At 45.2% G+C, this 23,702-nt stretch overlaps 1 protein-coding gene across 6 annotated transcripts in view; it reads left to right on the top strand.

Moving 5' to 3' along the window:
* CDYL (chromodomain Y like) overlaps positions 1-23,702 on the top strand; it is a 173,967-nt gene that overhangs the window by 96,142 nt on the left and 54,123 nt on the right. For 5 of the 6 annotated variants that reach the window (XR_010413516.1, XM_045866432.3, XM_045866431.3 and 2 more), the window contains exon 2: positions 6,383-7,049. The exons of the other annotated variant lie outside the window; for it this stretch is intronic. Coding sequence is in view for 4 of the 5 variants with exons in the window: in XM_045866432.3 (XP_045722388.1) it covers positions 6,383-7,049 (667 nt within the window). In the remaining variant the exon portion in view is untranslated. The remainder of the gene's footprint in view (positions 1-6,382; positions 7,050-23,702) is intronic. 6 annotated transcript variants of the gene reach the window in all.

Here is a 23,702-nt window from a genome sequence, read left to right as displayed (position 1 = left end):
CTTCCCTGGTTCTCTAAGCTGCTAGCTTTATTTGGTATTACACCTAGCCTGTTAGAATCAACTGATTACTGGTTAGCTACTCTCTTGTTTTTTGGGTTTTTTTTGTTTTACAGTGTCTGGTGCATTAATTGCTTAGCAGTCTGACCCAATTAAATTTGGGTAGGAGTAGTTTCTGAGACCAGTCTGAGAGTTACTCGTATCCTAGGGGGGCTCTTATTAGCTGGCCTTCCCTGGTGACTGGGTGAGTTATGGTTTAGCTTGTTGCCCTTCATTATCATTTTTAAGAACATCCTTAGGTTTAAACTTACACATACTCTGTCTCAAACAAAGTCATTTATTTTGGGAAATAGTTCTCTTTTCTTATGGATTACCTCTCCCCCAGGGCAAAATCTCTGAACCACTAGTCTGGGTGCTGAGTAGAGTGGTAGCCTCTGATTTCTCAGCTTGCCTCTGCCAACATAAAACCTCTCCCAGAGTGACTCGGGGCAGAATTGGTCACAGTCCCCAATATTTTTGCCCTGTTACCCCTGGGATAAAGCCTCCTTATGAATAGGGGCCAGCTAGAGGAAATGAGTCCCTGACCTCTCAGTCATACTCATAAGAGGTTTTTACCTCTTCTCCTTTAAGTGGGAGAGGAGAAATGCTGGTAGCCTGTCTGTCCTAGTGACATTTGGTAGCCGAGAGAGGGGAGAGAAAGCCTATATTCTTAGCTACACTCAGTGAGCTCCTGTCACACTAACTGGAGGGTAGGTGGGGAAAGAAGTGGGTCTTGGCTCAGATGCCATGAACTCTCTGTTCTTACCGAGTGTTAGTTGACTTTCTTGAATAAACGTTCCTTCATTTGCTCTATGGCCTTAGGACAGTTTCCAGAGACTTTAGGGTTTTGTGATTTTTTTCTTTTTTTTTTTTTTAATGTTTTTTGGGGGGGTGTTTGGTAATAGTTTACCAGCTTTGCTTATTTGGTTGAAGAATGTGTTTACAGAGCTCCTTATTTTATACTGCCATCCCAGAATTGGAACTCTACCTTTGCTTTTGAAGCGTATTTTTTTTAGATAAAGAATTCTGAATTGACAGGTTTTTCCTTCAGTGCTTTAAATATGTTTCCTTTGTCTCCTGGCCCCCAGTGTTGTGGTGCTGTCTGTGATGTCTTCTCCTGTCCTCTGCTCACTGGCTAGTTGGTGTTACCCTTTATCTTGGTTTGTTTAGATTTGATTGTGATGTCCATTGGTCTGGTTTATGCTGAACACCTGCTTCCTTCCAAGAATCTGGAATTTTGACCCATGCTAGGCAGCGGATGCCTCTGTGGCCAGCCCTAACAAAAAAATCTTGGGCAGGAAGTCCTTAATGAGCTTCTTTGGTAGACAGCATTTTGCATGTGTTGTGACAACTTGTTGCTGGAGGAATGAAGTGCATCCTGTGTGACTCCCCGGGGAGAGGACCCTTGCAAGCCTGCACTCGGTTTCCCTTGGACTTTCCCCTACATGCTTTTCCCTTTGTTCATTTTGCTTAGTGTCCTTTCACTGTGTTAAATCATAGCCATGAGTGAGACTGCATGCTGAGGCCTCGGAGTTCTAGTGAATCCTCAAACCTGGAGGTGGACTTGGGTGCCCCCAACACACCCATTGTTGTTTTCCACTAGCCTGTTGTAGTTCAGGAGTCCACCTGGGATTTGAGAGGGTTTATAATAATATTGTTTCAGGGGACTCCCCCTTCTGTGGGGGCCCTCCTGTCTGTGATCTCCACTAGATTTCTAGCACTCTGTCAACTCCTGACTCGGCCTTCTGACCCCCGAAGCCTGGAAGACTGCACTTTCTATGTGAGTCCTACTAGCAGCCGACCAGGGAGTGCAGAAGCCCTTGGGTTCCTTTGTTTAAAGGGTCTAGTCCCTCCAGTGTCTACCAGCTTTTGGTTTCTTTACAGTGTTGTCAACTATTTATGTTTATATTACACCTATACTTCTTGCAGTGGAACTATCTGCCTGTGTTTTTAATAGTTAAATGTTCTTAGTATTTCAGGCAACTTTTCCTTTTAATAGTAAACACAACTCTCAAACGGCTGGTGAAACACTTCTCTTCCTCATATAAAGAGCTTTTGCTTTTCAAAGGTCCTGTAGAATTCTTTGATAAAAGCAGGGTTTTTGTTTATTCATTTTTCCCATAGTGATGCTCGGTTGTTCCAGATTTTCCAGCCATTGGTGTAAGACCCAAACCTGAGAAAAGATCTCAGCATTTCTTGTGGTTTCAAAGTTACCCTGGCAGCCTGCTCCCGCTGTTCTGGCTGGGAGGAATCAGCAAGTATCGCTGACAAGGTTACCGATAGCACAGTGTGCCAAACTTTTCCTACTGTATTTTGCAACTTTGGTCTTTTCCTGTAAGTTGATATATTTGGATGCCTTGCCCTGATAAAATTTCTAGGCTGTTTGGTATTTAATGTAGCAATAGCAGAGTTACTCTTTCTTCCTACTCTTCCTGAGCTCTTTAACCAGTTTGGGCTTCTCTGTGGGTTTTTGTTTCTGTGTTAGGGAACCTTTGTCCATCCTTGTCTGGCTTCTGTGACTCTGTAGCACATTTCAGCACATTCCTGGGGCCACAGATACTAGGATGTGCTCTGAGGTAGGTGAAGTGAATTAGGTGTTTGGAATGATCTTTTGATTAATTTCACAGCTGTGCAAACCATCGGAGGACATTGTAGTGTTAAGGAAAGCCTTGTCTGACTTGTGTCACATCTTGGCTTTTTAGATTGAGTTTTAGAAGGAAATCCTAACGAACAGAACTTTGGTCAGTTTACTGTGCCGCAGGTAGTCAAGGCTATTGTGATTTGGATTCACCAGAATTTTACTGCACATGTTAGTGTGGGTAACACAGCAGAACAATCCAGGTAATTTGGATAAGATTTTCATGCCTTTCTTCATTTTGTCTTGGGCTTTTAAGAATCTTAGTAGAACTAGTCTGCGGTTCTATACTTCTGTGTTAATAAGTTTGTTTTATATAAAATTCTTTGCATTGAAATTCTGTAACTAGAGGTGGATACCTGTGCGTATACTTTGAAAAGACTGTTAACTGAGACTGGTTTTCAGAAACGGCTATGTTAGCAAGGAGAGGAAGAACACAAGGGGAAGGGACCGAAAACCTGAAGGAAAGTTTATTTATGTGTTTCTCTTGGAATCAAGGTTTTCCTCCCTCACCATCATAAAAGCACTCTGGAAGTAATTTTAGGCTTACTAGTACGGTCAAATATTTTTGAATCTGGATGATGATGCCTTTTTTTGGGAGACTAATTTCTTTTAGCCACTCAGACTAAGAATCAGTAGGACTTTTCCTTTAAGCTTTCAAAGGCGGAAGAAGGACGTCTGTCCTTGAATGGTGGGGAGAGGGTGTCATGTACCAGTGGAGTCCGAGTTGGTATTAAGAGGGCTATGGTCATTGGCCTAAACGTCCCTACCCTGCGTCTAGGGCCTGGAGTGATTCTGGTAGACCTGACACTTGAAAGGCATGCTTGCTGTCTCCTTATCAGCCATATGTGTCTTGTCAATTTGCAAGCCATGTTCCCCATGAGAATCAGTAGGACGGCAAGTCTGCAACCTGAATGTCCTGTGTCCTGTTGCTTTCTCAGCATCTAATGCAGGGGTCAGCAAACTGTGGCCTCAGGTTAACTCGAAGAATTGTTTTTACCTTTTTAAATAGTTGAAAAAAATCAAAAGCTTAATATTTCATGACACAAGTAAATTAGAAAATCTAATTTTAGTGTCCATAAATCGAATTGTTTTTGCTTTTAAAAAGTCTCCTCCTTTATATGTTGTTCTTGCTACAACACGAACAACATTTATACAGTGACAAGAGTTTGGTGGTTGGGAGCCCATATGGCCTGTGTGCCCCTTTACCTAAAGTTTGCCAACCCCCAGTCTCATGGGTCCCCTATTACTGCCTGCCTTCGGTGTCTAAACAAAATCTGACCACTGAGTATACATAAAACATAGCATATACACCACCACAGCTGCTGAGAGAGGGGCAAGCCTGCTGGGGGCTGGCAAAGGAAGGTGCCTGTGGGTTACAACCCTAGAAAAGAAACACCAGTGAAAGGACAAGACGGGCAAGAATCTCATCCTCCTTTACTAGCTCCCTCTTCAGCTTTAAGAAAGTGGAAGAAAGGAAAATTGGGTGCTCCGGTTCAGTACGGTTTAGTTGACCCTTGAACAACATGGGTTTGAACTACGTGAGTCCTTCTATACACCGACTTTCTCTGATAAGTACCGCACAGTACCATGAATGTATTTTTTCGTACTTACGACTTTCTTAGTAACATTTTAATATTTTCTTTTCTCTAGCTTCCTTTACTGTAAGAATACAGTGTATAATACATATACAAAATATGTGTTAATTGTGTGTGTTATCGGTAAGTCTTCCAGCCAACAGGATATCAGTAGTTGTTTTGCGGGAAGTCAGAAGTTATATGCAGATTTTTTTAGTGCCTTGGAGGTGGGCGTTGGTGCCCGACTCCCATGTTGCTCAAGGGTCAACTGTACTTCATGCTTCTGGACTGGAAATTGAGTTAGAAAGAAAATAAGTATTAAAATGTAGTTTCCTCTTAGAGAATCTATTTACCCCATGTCTTTAAAACTTTTAAACTATTTCTGCTATGAAATTGATTCATGTGGAATTTTCCAGAAATACATCTTTTGCTTATATTGAAATACTTAAGCCCTTGTATAAAACTTTCACAAGCAAAGGAGCAGGAAAAAAAAATCACTTTCAAAGCTTTCCATGCTATATTATGGACCGTGTGGACTTACATATGCAGATCCGACATTAGTTATTAGGTAATAATCTACAGAGATTATTAGTTATCTCTGTAGAGATCTGTTAGGCATGAAATCTGCCACCTGCTGAAACAAGTCCTTTCTTTACCCTTAATCCTTTTTTCACGGAAGCAATAATGTGTATTTAATTTTAGGCTTTTCTGTAGTTAAGGGCTTTAATTCCCTATATCCCAGGTAGACATATTGGAGAGTTTTTTTGATGGGGGTGGATTTTGAGAGTGGGGGAAATGATGAGGTAAGGTATTCTCCCATTCTCCAAAAGTGTCTGTTGTTGTACGCTAAGTTAGCCTCTGTTATTTTGGAATGTTGGAGAACTAGGTATACCATTATGTCATCTGACCTGACCTGTAGGTTTGCCAGAAATTTATTTATGTTCTTGGTAATTGATGGGCTTAGACGTTGAATCCTTAATTAAAGAGCTGCTCTGTGGCTGTAGGCCTCTCCCTGCAAGGTACAGAGATGCACGCTGCCGCTGGGGAAGCAGGCTGATGGTTTTTATGTTAACTATAGAGAGGTTCCAACAGATTCTAAATATTTCCCCAATAACATGGGGAAATTATGTCAAATAGATTTTGTTCGTGTGAGTCATCAAAGATCTCCCATTTACACTTAATGTGAAGGTAATAGCTATGTCACAGTAATAACTATCTTTCATGGCAAATTCATAAATTAGTGTGAACTCATAAATTAGGTATGGAATATATTGATCATCATATTCAAAGATTAGCAGCATCTTCCTTTGAAGATGTTAGTGTAAAATTAGTTCAGGGACGCCTGGGTGGCTCAGTCGTTAAGCATCCGCCTTAGGCTCAGGTCATGATCCCAGGGTCCTGGGATCGAGTTTTGCATCAGGCTCCCTGCTCAGCAGGAAGCCTACCTCTCCCTCTTCCTCTCCCGGCTTGTGTTCCCTCTCTTGCTGTGTCTCTCTCTGTCAAATAAATAAAATCTTAAAAAAATAAAATTAGTTCAAACCAATATTTGGAGGTAAATAACTGACCATTCCAGACCATTTTGTTACTGATACAGCATCACACTGTCTATGGACCTTTCTCCGTTTTAACCGAGTGCTTCTCACTGATACTTGCAATACTGACCGTTTCTTCCGTGAGCCAGTTCCACACGTCAGGAGGCTCCGAGCCCTTCGTAGCTAGTGTTTACCACGGCCGAGCTAGTGCCTGAGGAGGGCCTGCCGTGGGTGCCCTGAGGATGACCAGGCAGAAGGCTGCAGATGACTAGTCCTGTTCCAGCTGTAACAGAACCAACTCAGGTGGTCAGGGTCTGAGGTAAAAATAAAAACAGAGCCCCCTTTGAATCACAGAAAAATAGGCTACTTAATGTATGTCCATGTATTCTGGGCATAAAATTTTAGCATCTTGTCTGACTTAATTTCAAGGAAATTGCTAAAATCCCCAATGTTCTGTTCCTGTGCTTTTTTCAGCTTAGGAAAGAGATGGTCATTTTCTTTATCTGTTGTGGTTTTTATTATTTCTGATGCTTCCTTATGAAACTTGCCCCTTTTTCCCCAGATAATACGTTGACACCTCTTTCTTTTCTGTTTATAAACAGGTTGAAAGGATCGTTGACAAAAGGAAAAACAAAAAAGGGAAGATAGAATATCTGGTTCGGTGGAAAGGCTATGACAGTGAGGATGACACTTGGGAACCAGAGCAGCACCTTGTGAACTGTGAGGAGTACATTCATGATTTTAACAGACGCCACACCGAAAAGCAGAAAGAAAGCACACTAACCAGAACAAATAGGACCTCTCCAAACAATGCCAGGAAACAGATCTCCAGATCCACCAATAGCAACTTTTCAAAGACCTCTCCTAAGTCACTAGTGATTGGCAAAGACCACGAGTCCAAAAACAGTCAGTTATTTGCTGCCAGCCAGAAGTTCAGGAAGAACACAGCTCCATCTCTCTCAAACCGGAAGAACATGGACCTAGCGAAATCAGGTATAAAGATACTTGTGCCTAAGAGCCCCATTAAGAGCAGGACCGCAGTGGACGGCTTTCAGAACGAGAGCCCTGAGAAGCTGGACCCCATCGAACAGGGTCAGGAGGACACGGTAGCACCAGAAGCAGCAGCCGAAAAGCCAGTCGGAGCCTTATTGGGCCCTGGTGCAGAGCGAGCTAGGATGGGGAGCAGGCCCCGAATACACCCATTAGTGCCTCAGGTGTCTGGCCCTGTGACTGCAGCCATGGCCTCGGGATTAGCTGTTAACGGAAAAGGTGAGTGTCCAGGTGAGCTGCTCAGTAGGCAGCGTCCCTGTCGATGGCCACAGGCTGTTTCTCAGCATGCTGGCAATTTTCTCAAGGTGTGTAGGCACCGCTTTCTTCCGTGTTGGTCTTACTCTAGAGGGCAGGCTGATGGAAGTCTGGGGAGGCTGTGGACTGGAACCTCTGAGAGCCAGTGCAGCCTCTTTCTTTACCTGAAGCCTTTGGCATTTCTCTTTTCAATCAGCACTAGCTGTCTCTGTTTAATTTGTACCCACAAACCGTCCCACCACATTGACTTGCTTTGAATGGCATCTCCTCACTCTAAATCCGTTACGCGTGGTATTTTCCTTTATAGAAGGTTTCTTTGTGAACCTTCATACATCTTAGTATGTAGAAAGTCTCATGTTAAGGGTCCATCTGAATTTTCTAAATGTGACCAGTATTGATTAGAAGTCACGAGCCTTATTTTGCTGACGCATTTAAATAACCGGAAATGCCTTTCAGGTGAAGGTACCAATCACCTAATAGAACCTAAGGGACTTTGATTTGTTCATCTGTAATCATCAACTGTTCAGATCTAGTTGTCCCTTTTTCAGAGTAGGAGTCCACTCAGCAGGGGTAGTATTTTCTGTTGTGTTTCGGCTCCTGGATTCTGCAGCTTACCTGGTTGTGCCGTGGCCTCCCCAGCTCCTAAGACTGCGCAGCTGGGATTAACACAGCTCCCTTCCCCTGACTGTCCCCATGCCTCGGCTAGCCACCGATTTTTATAGGGTTCTGTTATGGGTTTCTCTGATGTGAGCCCCACTAGTTTGGCCTCACTTTGGGCCCTGGTCATTTCTTACCTGCCATAGTTTTCTCATTGGTCTCCCTGCTTCCTGCCTGTTGAGGGTTTCTGTCCATTTTCTGTAGTTCTTGGACGGAGGTGGGGGAGGGGCATCCCCGTCAGCAGTCCAATCCAGCCACTGTTGTTTTAGTTAGCAGGCGTGCTCCTGAGTCTCTCCTTGGCCCTCACCCCCTCTCAGCTCCCTCTCTGCCAGGAGCATCATGCCTCCTCTGGAGCTCCCACTCTGCCTTCTGGTTCAGGACCCACGTGCTCTTGCATCCTCTGGTCTCATATGCCATCCATGTCCTCTGTGCTGCAGTGTTGTGATTGTATCTGTCTGAGTGTCCCGCCAACTCACCCTTAGTGAAATAAAACAAACTGGTGTTGGTTTGGAAGGAGGGGAGCTATTTCCCTTGAGGAGAACTGTTCACCTGAGACACTGCCCTATCCGTCTTGTTGTGGTGCATCAGTGAGTTTTGGTTTAGACCTTTGTGGAGCAATGAAGAGGGAGGGATCTAAACGGAAATCTGGGGTTTCCCTTTGGACAGTAAATTGCCATTTGGCTAGTATTTTTCCAATAACACGCTTTACCCAAATGCTGCTTTTCTTCCTTACTCCAAAAGTTTCACCCTCACCTGGAACTTGTATGAGCTTGTTTATTACCAAGTTGACTTCCCAAATTGTTGGCCTGCTTCTTTTACTTCGCTATAAATGAAGGATCATAGAGACTCAGGGGCAGAAGAGATGATTAGCCATCGAATTGCGTGCTCTGTTTCACAGAGAGGGCAGTCGAGTCCGCGGAGACTGTGGTGTTCAGAGAGAGCTGAAGGCAGAGATGGAATCAGAACACGTTCCTTACTTCCTACTCCCGTGTTCTCAGCTTTGCTTGCTGCCTCCACTAGACGAGGAGCATCTACTTCTCTGTTGATGACTCAGGGCCAGGCACTGCGCTGGGCTGTGTGCAGTAGATGAGGGCTGGGGCGTCTGCTGACTCTGGGGCCGTGGTTGGCAAGCCAGCCTGTGGGCCAAGCCCAGCGCCCCGCCTGTTTCTGTACAGCGTGCAAGCTAAGAATGGTTTTGACACTTTCTAATGTTTGAAAAAAAACCAAGAGGAATAATATGTAATGACATGTTGAAAATATAAGAAATCCAAATTTCTGTATCCATGAAGTTTTGTGGGGGTTTTGTTTTGTTTTGCTTTTTAGAGAGGGGAGAGAGACTGTTTTTTTGTTTTTGGAGAGACAGAAATGGGGGAGGGGCAGAGGGAGAGAGACTCTTACCCAATGCAGGGCTCCATCTCACAACCCTGAGATCATGACCTGAGCTGAAATCAAGAGTCAGACGTTCATCCAACTGAGCCCCCCAGGAGCCCCTCCATAAATAAAGTTTCATTGGAACACAGCCACATTCGTTCATTGACTTAGGGTCTGTGGCTGCTTTCTAGGTACAAGGACAGAGTTGAATCATTATGACAGAGACTGTATAGCCTGCAAAGCTGAGAAAACTGGCAGTCTGGCTCTTTACAGAAGAAATTTGCTAATCCTTGCTCTATGAAGTCGCAGTCCTAGGGCCGTATTTTTGGAAAGTAAGGGAACACAAAAGGCTTCAGAAGATCTGTGGTTCCACTTTGTCCACAAAAGTTGTGTGTACATACACTTTTAGGGGGTGGTGTGGGGGCATGATTTTCAAAACTTTTTTGACCCTAAAGTTTCCACGTTTTGTCTTTACCACAGTCGTGTAGGCCTGGCTGCCCTCAGCAAAGCCTCCAGTTTCGTAGAAAAGGAGGGTAGTGGCTTCTGTTTAAATAAGGAGTTAGTGATTTCCTTTTTTATTCTTCTTCCCATTTTGAAAACATTTTTTAATGTCCATAAAGGTGGCTTTGGTTAAAACCACCAGGGATGCGTAAGCATAAATTCTTGAATTACTTTATCTTGTTCTGTGGAGTTAGATTCACTGATTAGGATGGGAGTACCACCGTACGTGCAAGGCCCTTGTGACCACCTCTCTCTCCTGGCCCTGAGTCCTATGTACTGTTGAGAGTACTCTCTCCACTTAGAAGAACAGAAGCCACTCAGGAAGATTTTTTAGGACAGTGGTAAGGGACATGGCCATGATCTTGCAGATTAGAAGGGAAAAGAACCATCTCCTCTTCCCTCTGGAGCCTCCCATTGGAGTGTCCTTTCTGAATGAAATATGATGGCAAAAGCAAATGGTGTGTTAGACAGTATGGCCACCTGTGGGCAGATGCTTAAGTGGGTCAGTGCCTTTGCTTCTCCTCACCCTTTCCCTTTGTAGAAAGGTGCTTTTGTTCCCTCCTTTGGAAAGTAAGCTCCAAGAAGGGATTTTGTTTTGCCAGGGCAAAATCCTACTATGTCCAGAGCGGTACCTGTGCATAGTAGGTGCTCTGCCAGTGTTTGTGGAGGGAACAATTCCAAGAGAATGGGCGCTCCCTGAACACAAGGACTGTAGTAAGTTCTTTGTAGCCCTGGGGCTGGGTCACACCCAATGTGAGGGAAGAAATGCTATTGAAATGACCGAGTCTGGAGGCCAGAAGTACAGGAATGTTCTCCAAAACCTATTACTAGCCCTCGGGGTGTTTCTTTCCTGAGAGAGCAGTACTGAAGCTGTGTCAGGCTGTTGGTCCACACTCATAATTTCTTGAAGTAGTTGTTTGTTTTTACTTTCCACATCAATTTTAGGGCTACATAAGAAAACTGATTTGTTTGTTTGTTTGTTTATTTATTTATTTATTTATTTATTTTTAGATTTTTTTTATTTATTAATTTGACAGCTAGAGAGAGAGTGAGAGCAGGAACACAAGCAGGGGGAGTGGGAGAGGGAGAAGCAGGCCTCCCGCCGAGCAGGGAGCCCGATGCGGGGCTCGATCCCAGGACCCCGGGATCATGACCCGAGCTGAAGGCAGACGCCCAACGACTGAGCCACCCAGGCGCCCCTGATTTGTTTTTTTAAAACTAATTGAAGCAGATACTTGTGGAGTCACTGGGAAATGAATCATCTTATTCAAAACATTAATCATGTGTGTATGAGGGATATTTTTGCCACCAAACACAACAGATATTTAAATACCTGTTAACCAAGAGAGTAAATGTTTCTGGAGAACTTTTAACACACACAATTGCTTTTACAGAATAACCATATGTATATTTGGTTTGTAACTGTTTTAAGTATGAAACAAAGGTTTAAAAGATGACTATATTGCTTCATTCAGAAATATGAAAAATTTTAAAGTTTAGGTGATATGATTCTCTTCTTTATGTTAATAAGTTAATGAGAGTATTTTCTTGCTCTTTTAATTGCCTAACAAATTAATCCTACAAAGCAACTGCTTTTAAAAACTGGATTATTGTTACTTTGTTCTTTTATGAACTCAAATATATAATTGTTCATCGTTTGACAAGTATGACACTTGAGAAAACACTGTTAACACACTTTTTAAAAAAATGACTTCTAAACCCCATCAATGTTACTGCCTAGGGTTGCTGCCAGAGATTAAGCCAAAGCCAGCAGATTCAGGAAGAAAGTGAAGAGGTACCTTAACATACCACAAATGCTCATCCTGTGAGCATTTCCATCCAAGGAGGCTCCCGGGAGAAATTGTTCAGGAAAATTTGGTTTCTTCTGAGGAGCCGGAGTGTAAATTCCCCTTAGTAGGAATATGAAGCTGATCATCTGTCTCCCTTCTCTGTTATTATCAGGGAAGCTGTTGTTCCAAATCAGTAGCTCCACCCACGTAAGAGGCCCATGGTCCCCTAGGGCCATTTATGATTGATGTGCTGAGATTAGAATTTAGCTCCAGGGATAGTTAAGAAATCAGGAGACCAGTGGCAGGAGCTGTTCAGCAGGCCCCAACAGGAGAAGTCTACCCGGTAAAAGAGGACAGTTGAAGCTGTTCCTAGCAGGCAGTCCATTGACCGTGCCAGTGAGGGTTTGATCACAAAGGACTTGCATTGGAAACCAACAAACATTTTCTGGGGCCTCTTGTAAAATGGGTTCCATGCTAGATACTTCCGCTGTCTTATCTCACTGGGAACAAACCTACTTATACGTAGAAAGATTACAGAAGCTAAAATTGAACCAAAGTGGAGCCAAGTTTCGAGGCAAGCAGATAGCAGCTCCACGCCCCACAAAGCAGTGACTGGGATGCCCCAGGCAGAATGGTGTGGTGGCCCAGACAAGATTGTTCCTTCTTTGTGAGGGGGAGCTCAGTGGGCTGCAGAACTCTTCTCTGCTTGAGCATTGAGTGGCATTTTAGGCACAAAGCTCTTCGAGAAGATGCGTTCATCCAGCAGCAGTCTGTTAGCGTAAAAAGTTGGTCACCTCCAGGAATCTTTGAGGACATACCACCCATAATCATTTCATTTTAAAAAGTTAAAAATGGGCACCTCTTTGCCACTGATGTAGAACCAAGGCCTTTAAAGGCCTTTGCTTTGCCATTTGTTTGGTGAGTCAAGCCCTTTTCTTTGGGTGTGGATCCGTGGACTAGAGTTCGGTTGTGTGGCAAGTGCATCCATAATACAGCATCTGCTGTTGCCATTGCAGATTTCATTGAAATGGAACAGAAACTTCAGTGCTTACAAATCTGAGTACACAGTCCTGGGATATTTTTTTCATTTTTCCCATATCCTCACTTATACCTGATTCGACAATTATTTTCACTTAGAGCCTTTCCAGAGCATTAGACATCATTTCCCTTGAGGCCGCAGCTCACCTCTTGTAATCATATCTCTGATCTTACGTAAAAATGAATTAAATATGATAACCCATTCAGCTGGCCTAAGAAGTTTAGGTTATGGATAAAGCCAGCCTGCTCCTGACCAGCACACATCCCAGCAGGAGCAACGCTGGCTTGCTGCCAGAGGACCCCCCCCCCCCCCGCCCCCACATTTCCAGGGTTTGATGGCATTGTTCAGGGGTGATTAGGGCTTGGGGAAGGGGTGACCCAGCGAACCTGCTTCAGAGCCCTTGTGACTGTTTAGTTTTCTCTTTTCGTCTCCACTCTCTTGAGTATTTCTTCCTATACCGGTGGTTCTCAAAGTGAGGTGCCCCGAGCAGCCACGACGGGGGGACTCTGGGGGCCTGTTAGAAATGCAGGTCCCCAGCCAAGCCCCCCTCACGCCTCCTGAACTGCAGTGTCCCCTGGGCCCAGAAGCCTGTTTCCCACAAGCCCTCCGGGTGGCTCTGGTACTCGCCAAAGGGTTGCAACAACCCCACTGTACCATGCTTTTTTTTTAATTTGGTTTTCTAGAGCAAGATGGGAAATAAATAAAAACACTACTAAATTCTTCTGTTTACAGTATATTTTAGGTTTCTTATGGTTAGATCCTATTCTCTGGTGAGGTTGCTTGTTAGCCTTAGTATATCTTGATTTAAAATTGTCTTCGGGCTTTTGTGATTTGGTTTAATAAATATTTACAATTAGAAATTTTAAATGACAGGAAAGCATTGTAAAATAAAACATCTGAAAGAAAAAAAGAAAAATAGAAGCACCCCCCCCAAGCCCCGCCTACTCCTCTCCAGAGAGAGATAACTGCTGTTAACAGTTTTTTCCTTCCAGAAATTTTATAAACATGCATATCTTTTAAATACATCAGTGGGTTCATACTTGTCATACAGCTCTCCAAGTCAGGCTTTTGTTTTTAATTTTGATATATCTCGGATATATTTGCATATCCACACAAGTAGCCCTACCTCATTCCTCTAAAATGTTTGTGGCTATTTATTGTGCGAGTACATATCCTACGTACCTGCCCACCCCCCCAATTCAGTGTCCGTATTTCTCAGCAGGGGGCACTTTGGCATTTGGGCCTGGATGCTTACTGGTTTAGCATCCTGGGCCTTGCCCTTAAGATGCTGGTAATGGCCTCAGGCATCATGACAGATCTCTGTGTCTGTTCTTCCCATCTACCTGCACAGGGCTTGTGTCTGGGTGCATCCACTATGTGAGAACCTCAGCGTGGACATTAAGAGTTTTTTTTCCACACAGATGAATACATTTTATCAATGTGGCAACAGCAGAAATGTTAACGCACCTCCTGTCTTAAACCTAAGTAATCCATAAATACTATGAATTTTTATGCAAGTAGTTTAGAAGTACAATGAGCCTAGTAGGAAAGTTTACCATTACCCCCTCCCCATAGGGAACATTAATAGTTTGACAGCTTTCCTTTCAGACCTTGTACATATTTATACTCTTTGATATGGAATCATACTATATACATCATTCTGGTATCTGCCTCTTTCGTTTAACATCATGTTGTGGAGAGCTTTCTATTTTAAGACACAGATCTCTACCTCTTTTGAAGTTTTAAACTTGATTTTTGTCTTCTTGGATGCAATTTCATATTTATGGAGGTTTGAAACCAGTCCAAGAAGAACCCATAGGCTTCATCCACGCTCCCCAGTTGTCTACGTTCAGCCTCACTCACTGACTTCCTCCCTCCCGCAGGTGTGCGTCTGTCCATGTGCTCACATACGTGCGTGTGCGTGTGGTGTGCGTGCCCCCTGCGCCCCCCTCCCACCTGTGTGAGCCTTAGCTGGACACTTGCTGCTGTCAACAAGAGTCCAGGGCTGTAATGAAGATTGTGCTAGATGCTGCCAAATTGCTCTCTAAGCAAGCTGTAAAGATTGTGAGTGCCCATTTTCCTATTATTCTTAGTCAACTTTTAAATACCTGTCAGATACTTAAAGTAGAAGATGGTATCTCCTTGTTTTAATTTTAAAATGTGGAAGTTCTGGTTTCACAGGTTAGAATTGTTTGCATTTATTTTTCTGTTAATTCCCTTTCTATATCTTGCCTCTTGAGGGGGGGACAGAGTCGTTCAACCTTTTCAAACTGTGAAGACTTTGTGAACATGCGTGTCCTCCTTGCCCAGGGACCACGCTGATCTCGCGTGTCGGGGCCGGAAAGTACATCCTTTCAACAGGAGCATTTCAGAAGACTTCACTGACTTTGGCTCTCCCAGCACCCACTCCAGGACGATAACTTCCATGCCAGGGGTTAGAACGAATAGTGCCATCGAGTCTCCACCCTAGGGGATTTACAACAGTTTAATGACAAAACCTCACATTAATTTGCATTAATCTTACAGTTCCTGCTCAGGTTCGAATATACTAAAGTGTATTTTATTAACTTGGAGTTTTATAATTTAAAAGAAATTTGGGTTATTTAGGTCATATGTCAGAAAAGAATCTGACTACAGTTCCTGCTCCTCTTGAACTTTATAACTGACTGGCACAGGGGCAGAATAAAAACAAGTCACCGACTCAAGTGAAATTCCTTTTTTGAAAACATTTGCTCTTGTTGGCACCTGCTGGTGGGGGCCGAATATTTGTTACAAATCTCACTTGTCTCGGGGCACCTGGGTGGCTCAGTCGGTTAAGGGTCTGCCTTCAGCTCAGGTCATGATCCCGGGTCCTGGGATGGAGCCCGATGCTGGGCTTCCTGCTCAGCAGGGAGTCTGCTTCTCCCTCTGCCCCTCCCCCTGCTTGTGCTCACTTGGTCACACTGGTGAAAGGAATTTTTTATAAGCCTCATTCATAGTGTTGCCAGTACTCTATTAGTTGAGACTTTCTCTCCCTCAGAGAGACTCTCTCTCTCTCTCTCCTGAAACTGACTCAAATTGGCTTCAACAAACAAACAGATAAAAATGCCATCTATTGGCTCAGGTGAGCAAGATCCAGGCTTAGGTGGATCCATTGCCTAAGAAGTAACCAAGCTCCAGCCCCTTCTCTCCACCTCTGGGCTTCATTCAGGCAAACCCATCCCATGGGGAAGGCAGATGCTATCTACAATTCTAGCTGGCATCCCAACCCTCACAGCAAACCAGGCAGAAAAGAGTTTCTCTTTCCCAGAAGTTCCAAGAGAGGAGATCAGCTTCCTCCAAACTCTCGTTACCCAAGCGCAACCCAGGGCTATTACCAGTAGGAGTGGAAGAGACTGAACTCCTGACAGTCTTGACACAATTAAGATTACCCTTAAAATACAACAGTGCTTTCCTAAGTTACAGAATATCATGAGTGTTAAATATGGAATAGTAAATGAATAATAATTTTAATTCATGTTTTAGCTTTTGAGCAGTCCTCTCAAACCGTACATGATCTTCTTCTCCCAGTTGCTCACCATGAGACTGAACTCTGTATTCGCCTTTTCATTTTCTATTTTTGTGTGTCATTGTGTGTTCTTCCTTCATAGCTGTTAGAGTCCTGTGTTTGAAGTTGGGGGGGTGGGGAGGCCGGGCACTGTGTCTGTCTCGTAAGTTGGTATGTCACCTTTTACAAGTAGGCAGTCATATTTTTCATTACAAATGAGGAAAGGCTGTGTTTGAGTCAGTTTATTAGGGACCTCTTAAAAGAAGACTCTACAGAGTCCTGTTCCCCAAGGTGCTTTTGCTTTGGGTGGAGTCTTAAGCAGCTTGGACACCTAGGCTATGTAGAGGAGCACTGATTTTAGGGGAATCACCAAAAAAGTAAAATCTGGCGGAAGAGATTCAATAAAACTTTAGATGGTAGAATGGGAAAACATTGTAGCAAACATTGTAATCTTCTTTAGAATCTTCTACATTGTCTGGTCTCATTGTTTACATATAATAGGTGCTTAATTAACATTTGTATGTGAGCCAGTGGGTTGTCAGAGCAGTTTTCTTCACTTCCACTTTCATCATTAGTGTTTGTCTTCTAAAAAAGGCTCCATGGGAAAAAGAATGAGGTTTGTGGGGGTGGTTGGGAGAAATTGCCGAGGAAGTAAGAGCCAAGGCAAGTTTTGAGCTTGCTTGCAAATACGGAATGATATGTAATTCTTTGAGCTGGAAAAACTCAAGAAAACATCTGTAGGTTAATGGTGTAGAACATCTTTTAAAAATATCAGTGAATAATTTTGCTCTCTATGACAATATCCAGGAGGCAACTTTATGGGTAATAAGTAGGGCCCCTCACCCAGATTTAGGCACTTCCAGAGCTCAGTGTCACTAGAATGAGCTTCAGACCACCAGAGCCTTTCCAGTGCCTTAGGTTTTTGGTCATTTTGAGATGAAAATAACCTCGCTGTGTGATTCTGTGCGTTTCCTCTTTGTCATTGCCAAGCTACAGCCTCTAAGAAAGCCCTGCAGCCTTTCTCTATAATTTTTCTCGGTTGAACTGCCTTCTTCCCCTTTCTCATCTGCCCCTAACTTAGTAGCAGCCCTTCAGCGCTCATAGCTGTGTCTTCCTCAAGTTCCCCGTCACGTTCAACCTCCTGAAGGAGGATTTCCCGTTCACCTTCCTGCCCTCCCTGAAGCCAGACACCTGCCCTGCTCGCTGGTCCTCCGCCTTCCCTCACGGTCTCTGGAGTGGAGAGTGTTCATCCTCCCCCAGACCCAGATGAACACCCTGCCCTGTTGAGGCCTGTGTTTTCTGACTCCTTCCTCCCCCCTCCCTCACTGTCTGCTTCACTGACCTCTTGGTCCTATGTCAGCATTCCCCAGAAGACAGGCTTTAGAGTCCCGCCCTTCCTTGTCACCCCAGAGGACTGGGCTGCCCGTGGAAGCCACGACAGCCGCATCGCTCATCCTGGTGGCAGCTAGCGTTTACTGTGTCCCTGCGTCCCTGGGTTCACTCCATGTGTTGCTGCTCACCCCGGCTGGGACTGGTGAGTGATGCCCATTTTACGGGTGACACTAGGCTGAAAGACGGGAGGGACTAGAACTCATGAACGCCTTTTCTTCAGGGTTCCACTTGCCTCCACCCTGATTCTGATTTTCCTTTTAGGCCACACTTGTGGGACCTTTCGTTCAGGATTGCCTGCTCTTTTCCTTTCCCACCCACCCCCAGTGTGGCTCCTGCCGTGCTGCTCTGCAGGGGCTCTTGGTCCCCGGGCCACCGTCACTCCAGGCCACTCCCCGCCACATTTAACATGAGCGCCATGTCATTGTTTTCGCTTTCATTTTAATTGTGGCAGCAAACACATACCCCTTACGTTACCATCTTAAACATCCTTAAATGCATAGTTCAGGAACGTTACAAGTGTATTCACATTGCTGTGCTCCCGGGCTCAATCACATTTTCACCTGACACAGTTGAAACTCTACCCTTTAAACACTAATGCTCCCTCCCGTCTCCCCCACAGCCCAGCAAACACCATTCTTCTTTCTGTTTCTTTGGTTCTGACTACGTCAGATAGGCTTGTATCACTTCAGGATGTCCTGGAGCTTCATCCACGTTGAAGCCTGATACAGGATTTCCCTCTTTTTGAAGGCTGCGTAATATTCCATGGTGCGTATAAACCACGTTTTCTTTATGCGTTCTTCTGTCAGCTGACATGGGGTTGCGTCTATCTCTTGGCTGTTGTGAATAATGCTGCAGTCGATATGGCTGCAATCAGTATCTCTTCAAGACCTGGCTTTGAATTCTTTTGGATAAATACCCACAAGTGGAATTGTAGGATCATATGATAATTCTGTTTTTGATTTTGGGGTGCCTCCATACTGTTTTCTGTAGCAGCTGCACCATGTTACTTTCCTACCACACTTTACGTCCCCACCCCAGTACTTGTTTCTGGAACACTGCTACTTTTTTACACCTTTTACCTCTCTGGGTGTTTCTTTTCCCAGGCGCCTTTGTGGCTGTTCTTTTGCCCCCCTTTAAGAGACACAGCCCCCAAGACTGCTTGCTGGGCACATGCGCACAAGGATATTTATTTGGTGCATGGGGCCTTTGGGAGGATGCTGACGGCAGCAGCTGGGGCCAAGGGCCATCCACTGGGGGTTCCAGCCGCCCTCCCCCCTGCCACTGCCTAAGCACTAGGGTCCTTCTTCCCAGTCAAGGTCAGCAGCCTGCCCCATTCCCCTGAGCTGCTCTACTTCCACATGTCCTTTTAAGGAGAGTTGACACGCTCCTCTTTTTTTTTTTTTTTTTTTTTAAATTTTTTTTAAAGTAATTTCTACCCCCGTCACGGGGCTCGAACTCATGACCCCAAGATCGAGTCACACGCTCCACCAGCTGAACCAGCCAGGCACCCTGACACGCTCCTCTTTACAGCTGTGTCCCCAGGGTTTCTCCTCCCTGCCTCGAAATAGGTGGCCACCAAATGCGGGAGGTGGATAAAGCCTTCTCTTCCTCCGTGGCTCATCCTAACGTGTCTTCATAATCACTGTTTTTCTGATGTTACTGAATTTCAAAGTTACCATTTTAACTGTTTATTAAGAGTAATACATTATTGTTTTATCTGGGCAAATAAGGAATTCATTCAACTCCACTGAACAAATGCAGCAATAAAAGAACACGCCGTCTGCTGTAAGATGTATACAACTGCTTGCCGTTATCTGAGTGCTTGTGGGACAAGAGGCTTCTAATTTACTTTCTCCCCAGGAGCCTGGGTCCCCTATGGCTCTCAGGTCACCCCACCTCTCCCACTTCCCATGGCTTTGGACCCTACAACTGTGCTTGCTTCACGTTACGTGGTTCCAGGCGTGCTTGCTGGCTCCTGATTAACTGTCTTCCTGACTTGGAGTTCCTGAAATAGTTTTTCCTCTGGTTTTAAGGCACATTTTAAACCTTGCTTTGAATTTCTGAGTGAATACATTCCATGCCATTCTCTGACCATTGCAGCCTCTGCATGGGGGAGTTTCTGGAAGGTCCCCGCCTTGTTACCTGGCACTTAGTGAGCGTTTGCTGTGTGCCAGGCTCCATGCTGGATGCTGATCATCCAGAGCCCAGTGAACGACAGCCCCTGACTTCTAGGAGCTCATAGCCTGGTAGGACCAGTGTCCGTGAAAGAGCCTTTGTTTCTGACTCTAGGGATCCATTTGAATGGCATTGCAGTTGACAGGAAGTAGCAATACTGGTAAAACTGCCTCCCTACTGAAGTCAAGGGTGAAATGGTCCAGAGTGGACGGAGCCATACTGTGCTCTTGGCCAGGCCACGGTGCTGAAAGTCCAGCCCAAGGGTTATAGGCAACATTCCTTAAGGCAAGAGCAGTACAGCAGACTATTGATAAGGAGATTATAATAAACTAATCCTTGTGCAGACCTGTTCTTGCTGAAACGATGACATCTAATGAGATAAACTATCTCTATAAAAAAGTAATTACCCTCATGTAGTAAATACCCATCTCCCCTAGTGGTAAGGATCCAATGTAATTGCCTCTCGGTCTAGGACCATAAATAGGCTCTGCCGAGGCATTCAAAATATGAAATATTAAGAAAACACTTTAAATCTTAACCTCCAGGGTATTTTTTCCTCCGGGTTATTTTCCAAACTGTGTATTTGCTCCTCCGTTCTCCATGCCACCGCCCTCCCCACCTTTTGGGAAGATGACCCTTTATCATCCCGTTTATTTATGATAACATCTGGTCTGCCCTTCCTACTTCATTATTTAAGAGTTGACTGTGCTTAAAATAATTTTTTTTTTTTAAAGATTTTATTTATTTATTTGACAGAGAGAGACAGCGAGAGAGGGAACATAAGCAGGGGGAGTGGGAGAGGGAGAAGCAGGCTTCCCGCTGAGCAGGGAGCCCGATGTGGGGCTCGATCCCAGGACCCTGGGATCTTGACCTGAGCCGAAGGCAGACGCTTAACGACTGAGCCACCCAGACGCCCCTAAAATAATTTTTTAATAGGAACACACTAGGCTCTCAAAATACCTGAAAACAACCTCCTTTCTGCCCAGTTATCTCCATCATGGCCCACTCTAATTTCTGCCTGCAGTTTACATTCTTATTTATGTATGTGCAGCTGAGGGCGGGAAGTGTGCTGTCGGGGAAAAGATGTAAATCTGTTCCCACCGTAGAGCCACAGCGTGGACTTAGGACTGTCTTAGCCACTTGGAGTTCAGCTGTGCGCTGTAGATGGCCCCCTCCACCTCTGTGCTGAGAAGGAATTGTCACGAAGTCCGTGCTCTGAAATAGTGACAGTAATCCCTAGCAGATCTCCTCAGTCCCCGGGTCATCCACTGTGCCCCTGCCAGCCTGAGACGCACCACCCACCCCAGCATTACCTGAATTTCAGAAGTATACGTTGGATAAAAATAGTAGCCCCGGGGCGCCTGGGTGGCTCAGTCCTTAAGCGTCTGCCTTCGGCTCAGGTCGTGATCCCAGGGTCCTGGGATCGAGCCCCGCATCAGGCTCCCTGCTCGGCAAGAAGCCTGCTTCTCCCTCTGCCACTCCCCCTGCTTGTGTTCCCTCTCTCGCTGTGTCTCTCTCTGTCAAATAAATAAATAAAATCTTAAAAAAAAAAAAATAGTAGCCCCATTAGCATGGTTATAAAAATGATGTGTATCACAGTCTCTTAATGAGGTCAGTTTAAATGATTGGGATACTAACCTGAGTTTCTGTCCTCTCCAGTCCCCTCGAGACTTGATTAAGAATATTAAACCCTCTGGAGTCCTTGGTGACCTAAAGTACTGTCTTAATCACTCTTTGACAGCTCAGTGTCCCGAACATCAGGCCTGCTCCCCAGTCAGTACTTGGGAGGTGATGCGCTTCTGGGTGCTGGCCTCTCCCCTCGGGAGACAGACTGGGGCTGTCCCTTTACAGGCTCAGCTGATTCTGAAAAGCGTACTCTGCCACCAAGGAGGGCAGTGTCTTCGTGCCTTTTCTGCAGTGGCCTGCTGAATTCTGAGGGAGGGGGGGTTGAGAAGCAGTCTGCGGGGAAGGATGAATCCCTGGATTATTTTGAAGTAATAAAGGGGGAGGTCACGACATCTGTTTCTGATGATTAAACCCGTGAGGCCGTTGGCCCCAGTGAGGTGAGAGCTGCAGGACGTGGAGACCCGACCACACCCCATGCTGAGGAGCCCCCGCTTTCCCCGCGCGGGCTTCTACATGTCAGGCACCTCACGCTGAAGACCTCTGTCCTCAGACTCACAGGACCGTTCCTAGTGTTAACAGTCACTGTCCTGGGAATCCTGTGTCTCTATGGTGGTTGGAGCCTTAGAAAAACTTAGTGGGTTCTAATTAAATTTTAAAGTCAAATAGTAAGCTGACATGGTATATGAGGAGGCGAACGCTCAATTTTAATTAAGTTTTATATTGCTAACGGAGGGAGGGTTCTGCATTTTATCCAGTAAATGACACTGCCTGTCGCGTGGATATGCGGGGTGACTTTTATTAAATGTAACACACATCGTTACCTGAAGCCCTTAAACTGGACAGAGATTGTTTTTCATCTGGCTGATAGAGTTTTAAATTCTGTATTCTGTGTTAGTATCATAATTGTAGCACTTTCTTCCTTGGATGACACTTTTCAGGAAAACTTGGTAGCTATTTCTTATACTTGGCACTCCCTGTGAAGGTTAAATGCCATTTTGGTTTTGTGGGAACACTGTGCAAACGTAATGTGAACATTAGCCACATGACTGCGGGGGCTCACGCTGTTTAATTGCCGTGTTGCCAGAGAGCTGAGTGAGGTCTGCCAGCGTCGTCACCTCGCGTCTTCCCAGCAGCAGCTCAAGTGTAGGGGCCGCACAGCCCGCACCAGCCTTGGAACAGGTGACGTCTCATCCAGAGTGTGGCTTTGGAGACAGTTTCTGATTCCTAGAATTCCTGGGCTCTGAAGGGAAAGTGGGACGCATGCCCCCTTTTCTCATCACACGTGTGCGCTTCGGGGTTTCAGGCGAAGCTCACCCGATGGGGTGGGATGGCCTCAGCTTTATAACAGCAAGTGAGGAGGAGTGGCGTTAAGAGGAGTGTCAGTCTGGTTTTTGTTTTGTTTGGGGACGGAGGGGTTGCCCTAGTGAATTTTCCACTTGCAAAGTAATCCCGTTTTCACGAGGGATTTTCTGATATGCATTTAATGAGCAGTTGCACACCGGGTTTTCTTGCTGCTTTCATCTGGGTAATCCTGTGACCGCCTAGCGTGGCACTCTGCCACGGTCTCCAGAGTTGCTCGCGTTACTGAGTATAACCAGTCCACATTAGAAATGGGGGCTTGAGTAAGTCCGAGGGTGGCCCCTGAGAGCCTGATTACCAGAGGGACGGCGTGTCCCCAAGATGCCCTACATAGAAAGCAGGGGCTGCTGGAAAATGCAGAAAAAGCCGTGGCAGTTCCAGTATCTGTTCCGTTGATTTCTGGAAGAATGGAAAGAAAAGCTGACTGCTGGAACTTGGCTCAAGGACAGTTTTGAAGTAGTCCTCGATGCTCAAACTGGATTCTAAAATTTCAGGGTTTTGCTTTATATTTCGAGTCTGTTGTGTTCAGGTCAGTTCTCTGTCTTGACCTTTGAGGTAGCTTTTGTCCTCATCTATAAAATGATGTGTTAAGTGTTCTCTCTTGAGCCTATGCTTTTTAGCATGTGATTCTAATCTTCAGCCAAAATGTCTTTGTCAAGTGAGTGGTCCGTGCTATGGTGTGGTTCTATCTTGAGCTCTGAGTCCCCTGCCACCCTGGTAGGTATCCCTAATTGAAAAGACACACAAACGCCCCTGCCTGTCGTCAGGCGGTCCAAGGGCCATCATTCTTCAGTGTGCACGGTGTGTGGACCCCTCTCAAGGCCAAACACTTGGCGCACCCTTGAGAAAATACTTCTACACTAGTTGGAGGAATATTGTGCTGAGAGTCCCTGCATCTCTCAGTCCTGGCTACATGTTAGGAATGAATACCTGGGCTCACTGGCAGAGATGGATGTCGCCCCTCCGCAGGGATTGTCATGGAAGGCTGGCTCAGAATCACAGCTGAGGAAGGCGATCCTTGGCAACAGCCTGGTCACACCTGATGGGAACGGAGCCTGAAAGCCCCATGGGAGGCCATCAGTCCTCGTAGATGATCACGAGGGTAAAAGCATAGGATTTAAAAATTGTTTACTGCATAGACTCGTAGTACGTCCTCAGACCCTAGTTTGAGAAATGCTAAT

The sequence above is a fragment of the Mirounga angustirostris genome, unplaced genomic scaffold (genome assembly GCF_029215605.1).
Source record: "Mirounga angustirostris isolate CCGP_5_RB_7025 unplaced genomic scaffold, mMirAng1.0.hap1 SCAF_8, whole genome shotgun sequence".
Lineage (NCBI taxonomy): Eukaryota > Metazoa > Chordata > Mammalia > Carnivora > Phocidae > Mirounga > Mirounga angustirostris.
The sequence above is the reverse complement of the archived record's forward strand: the minus strand, read 5'-3'. Positions and strand labels throughout refer to the sequence as shown.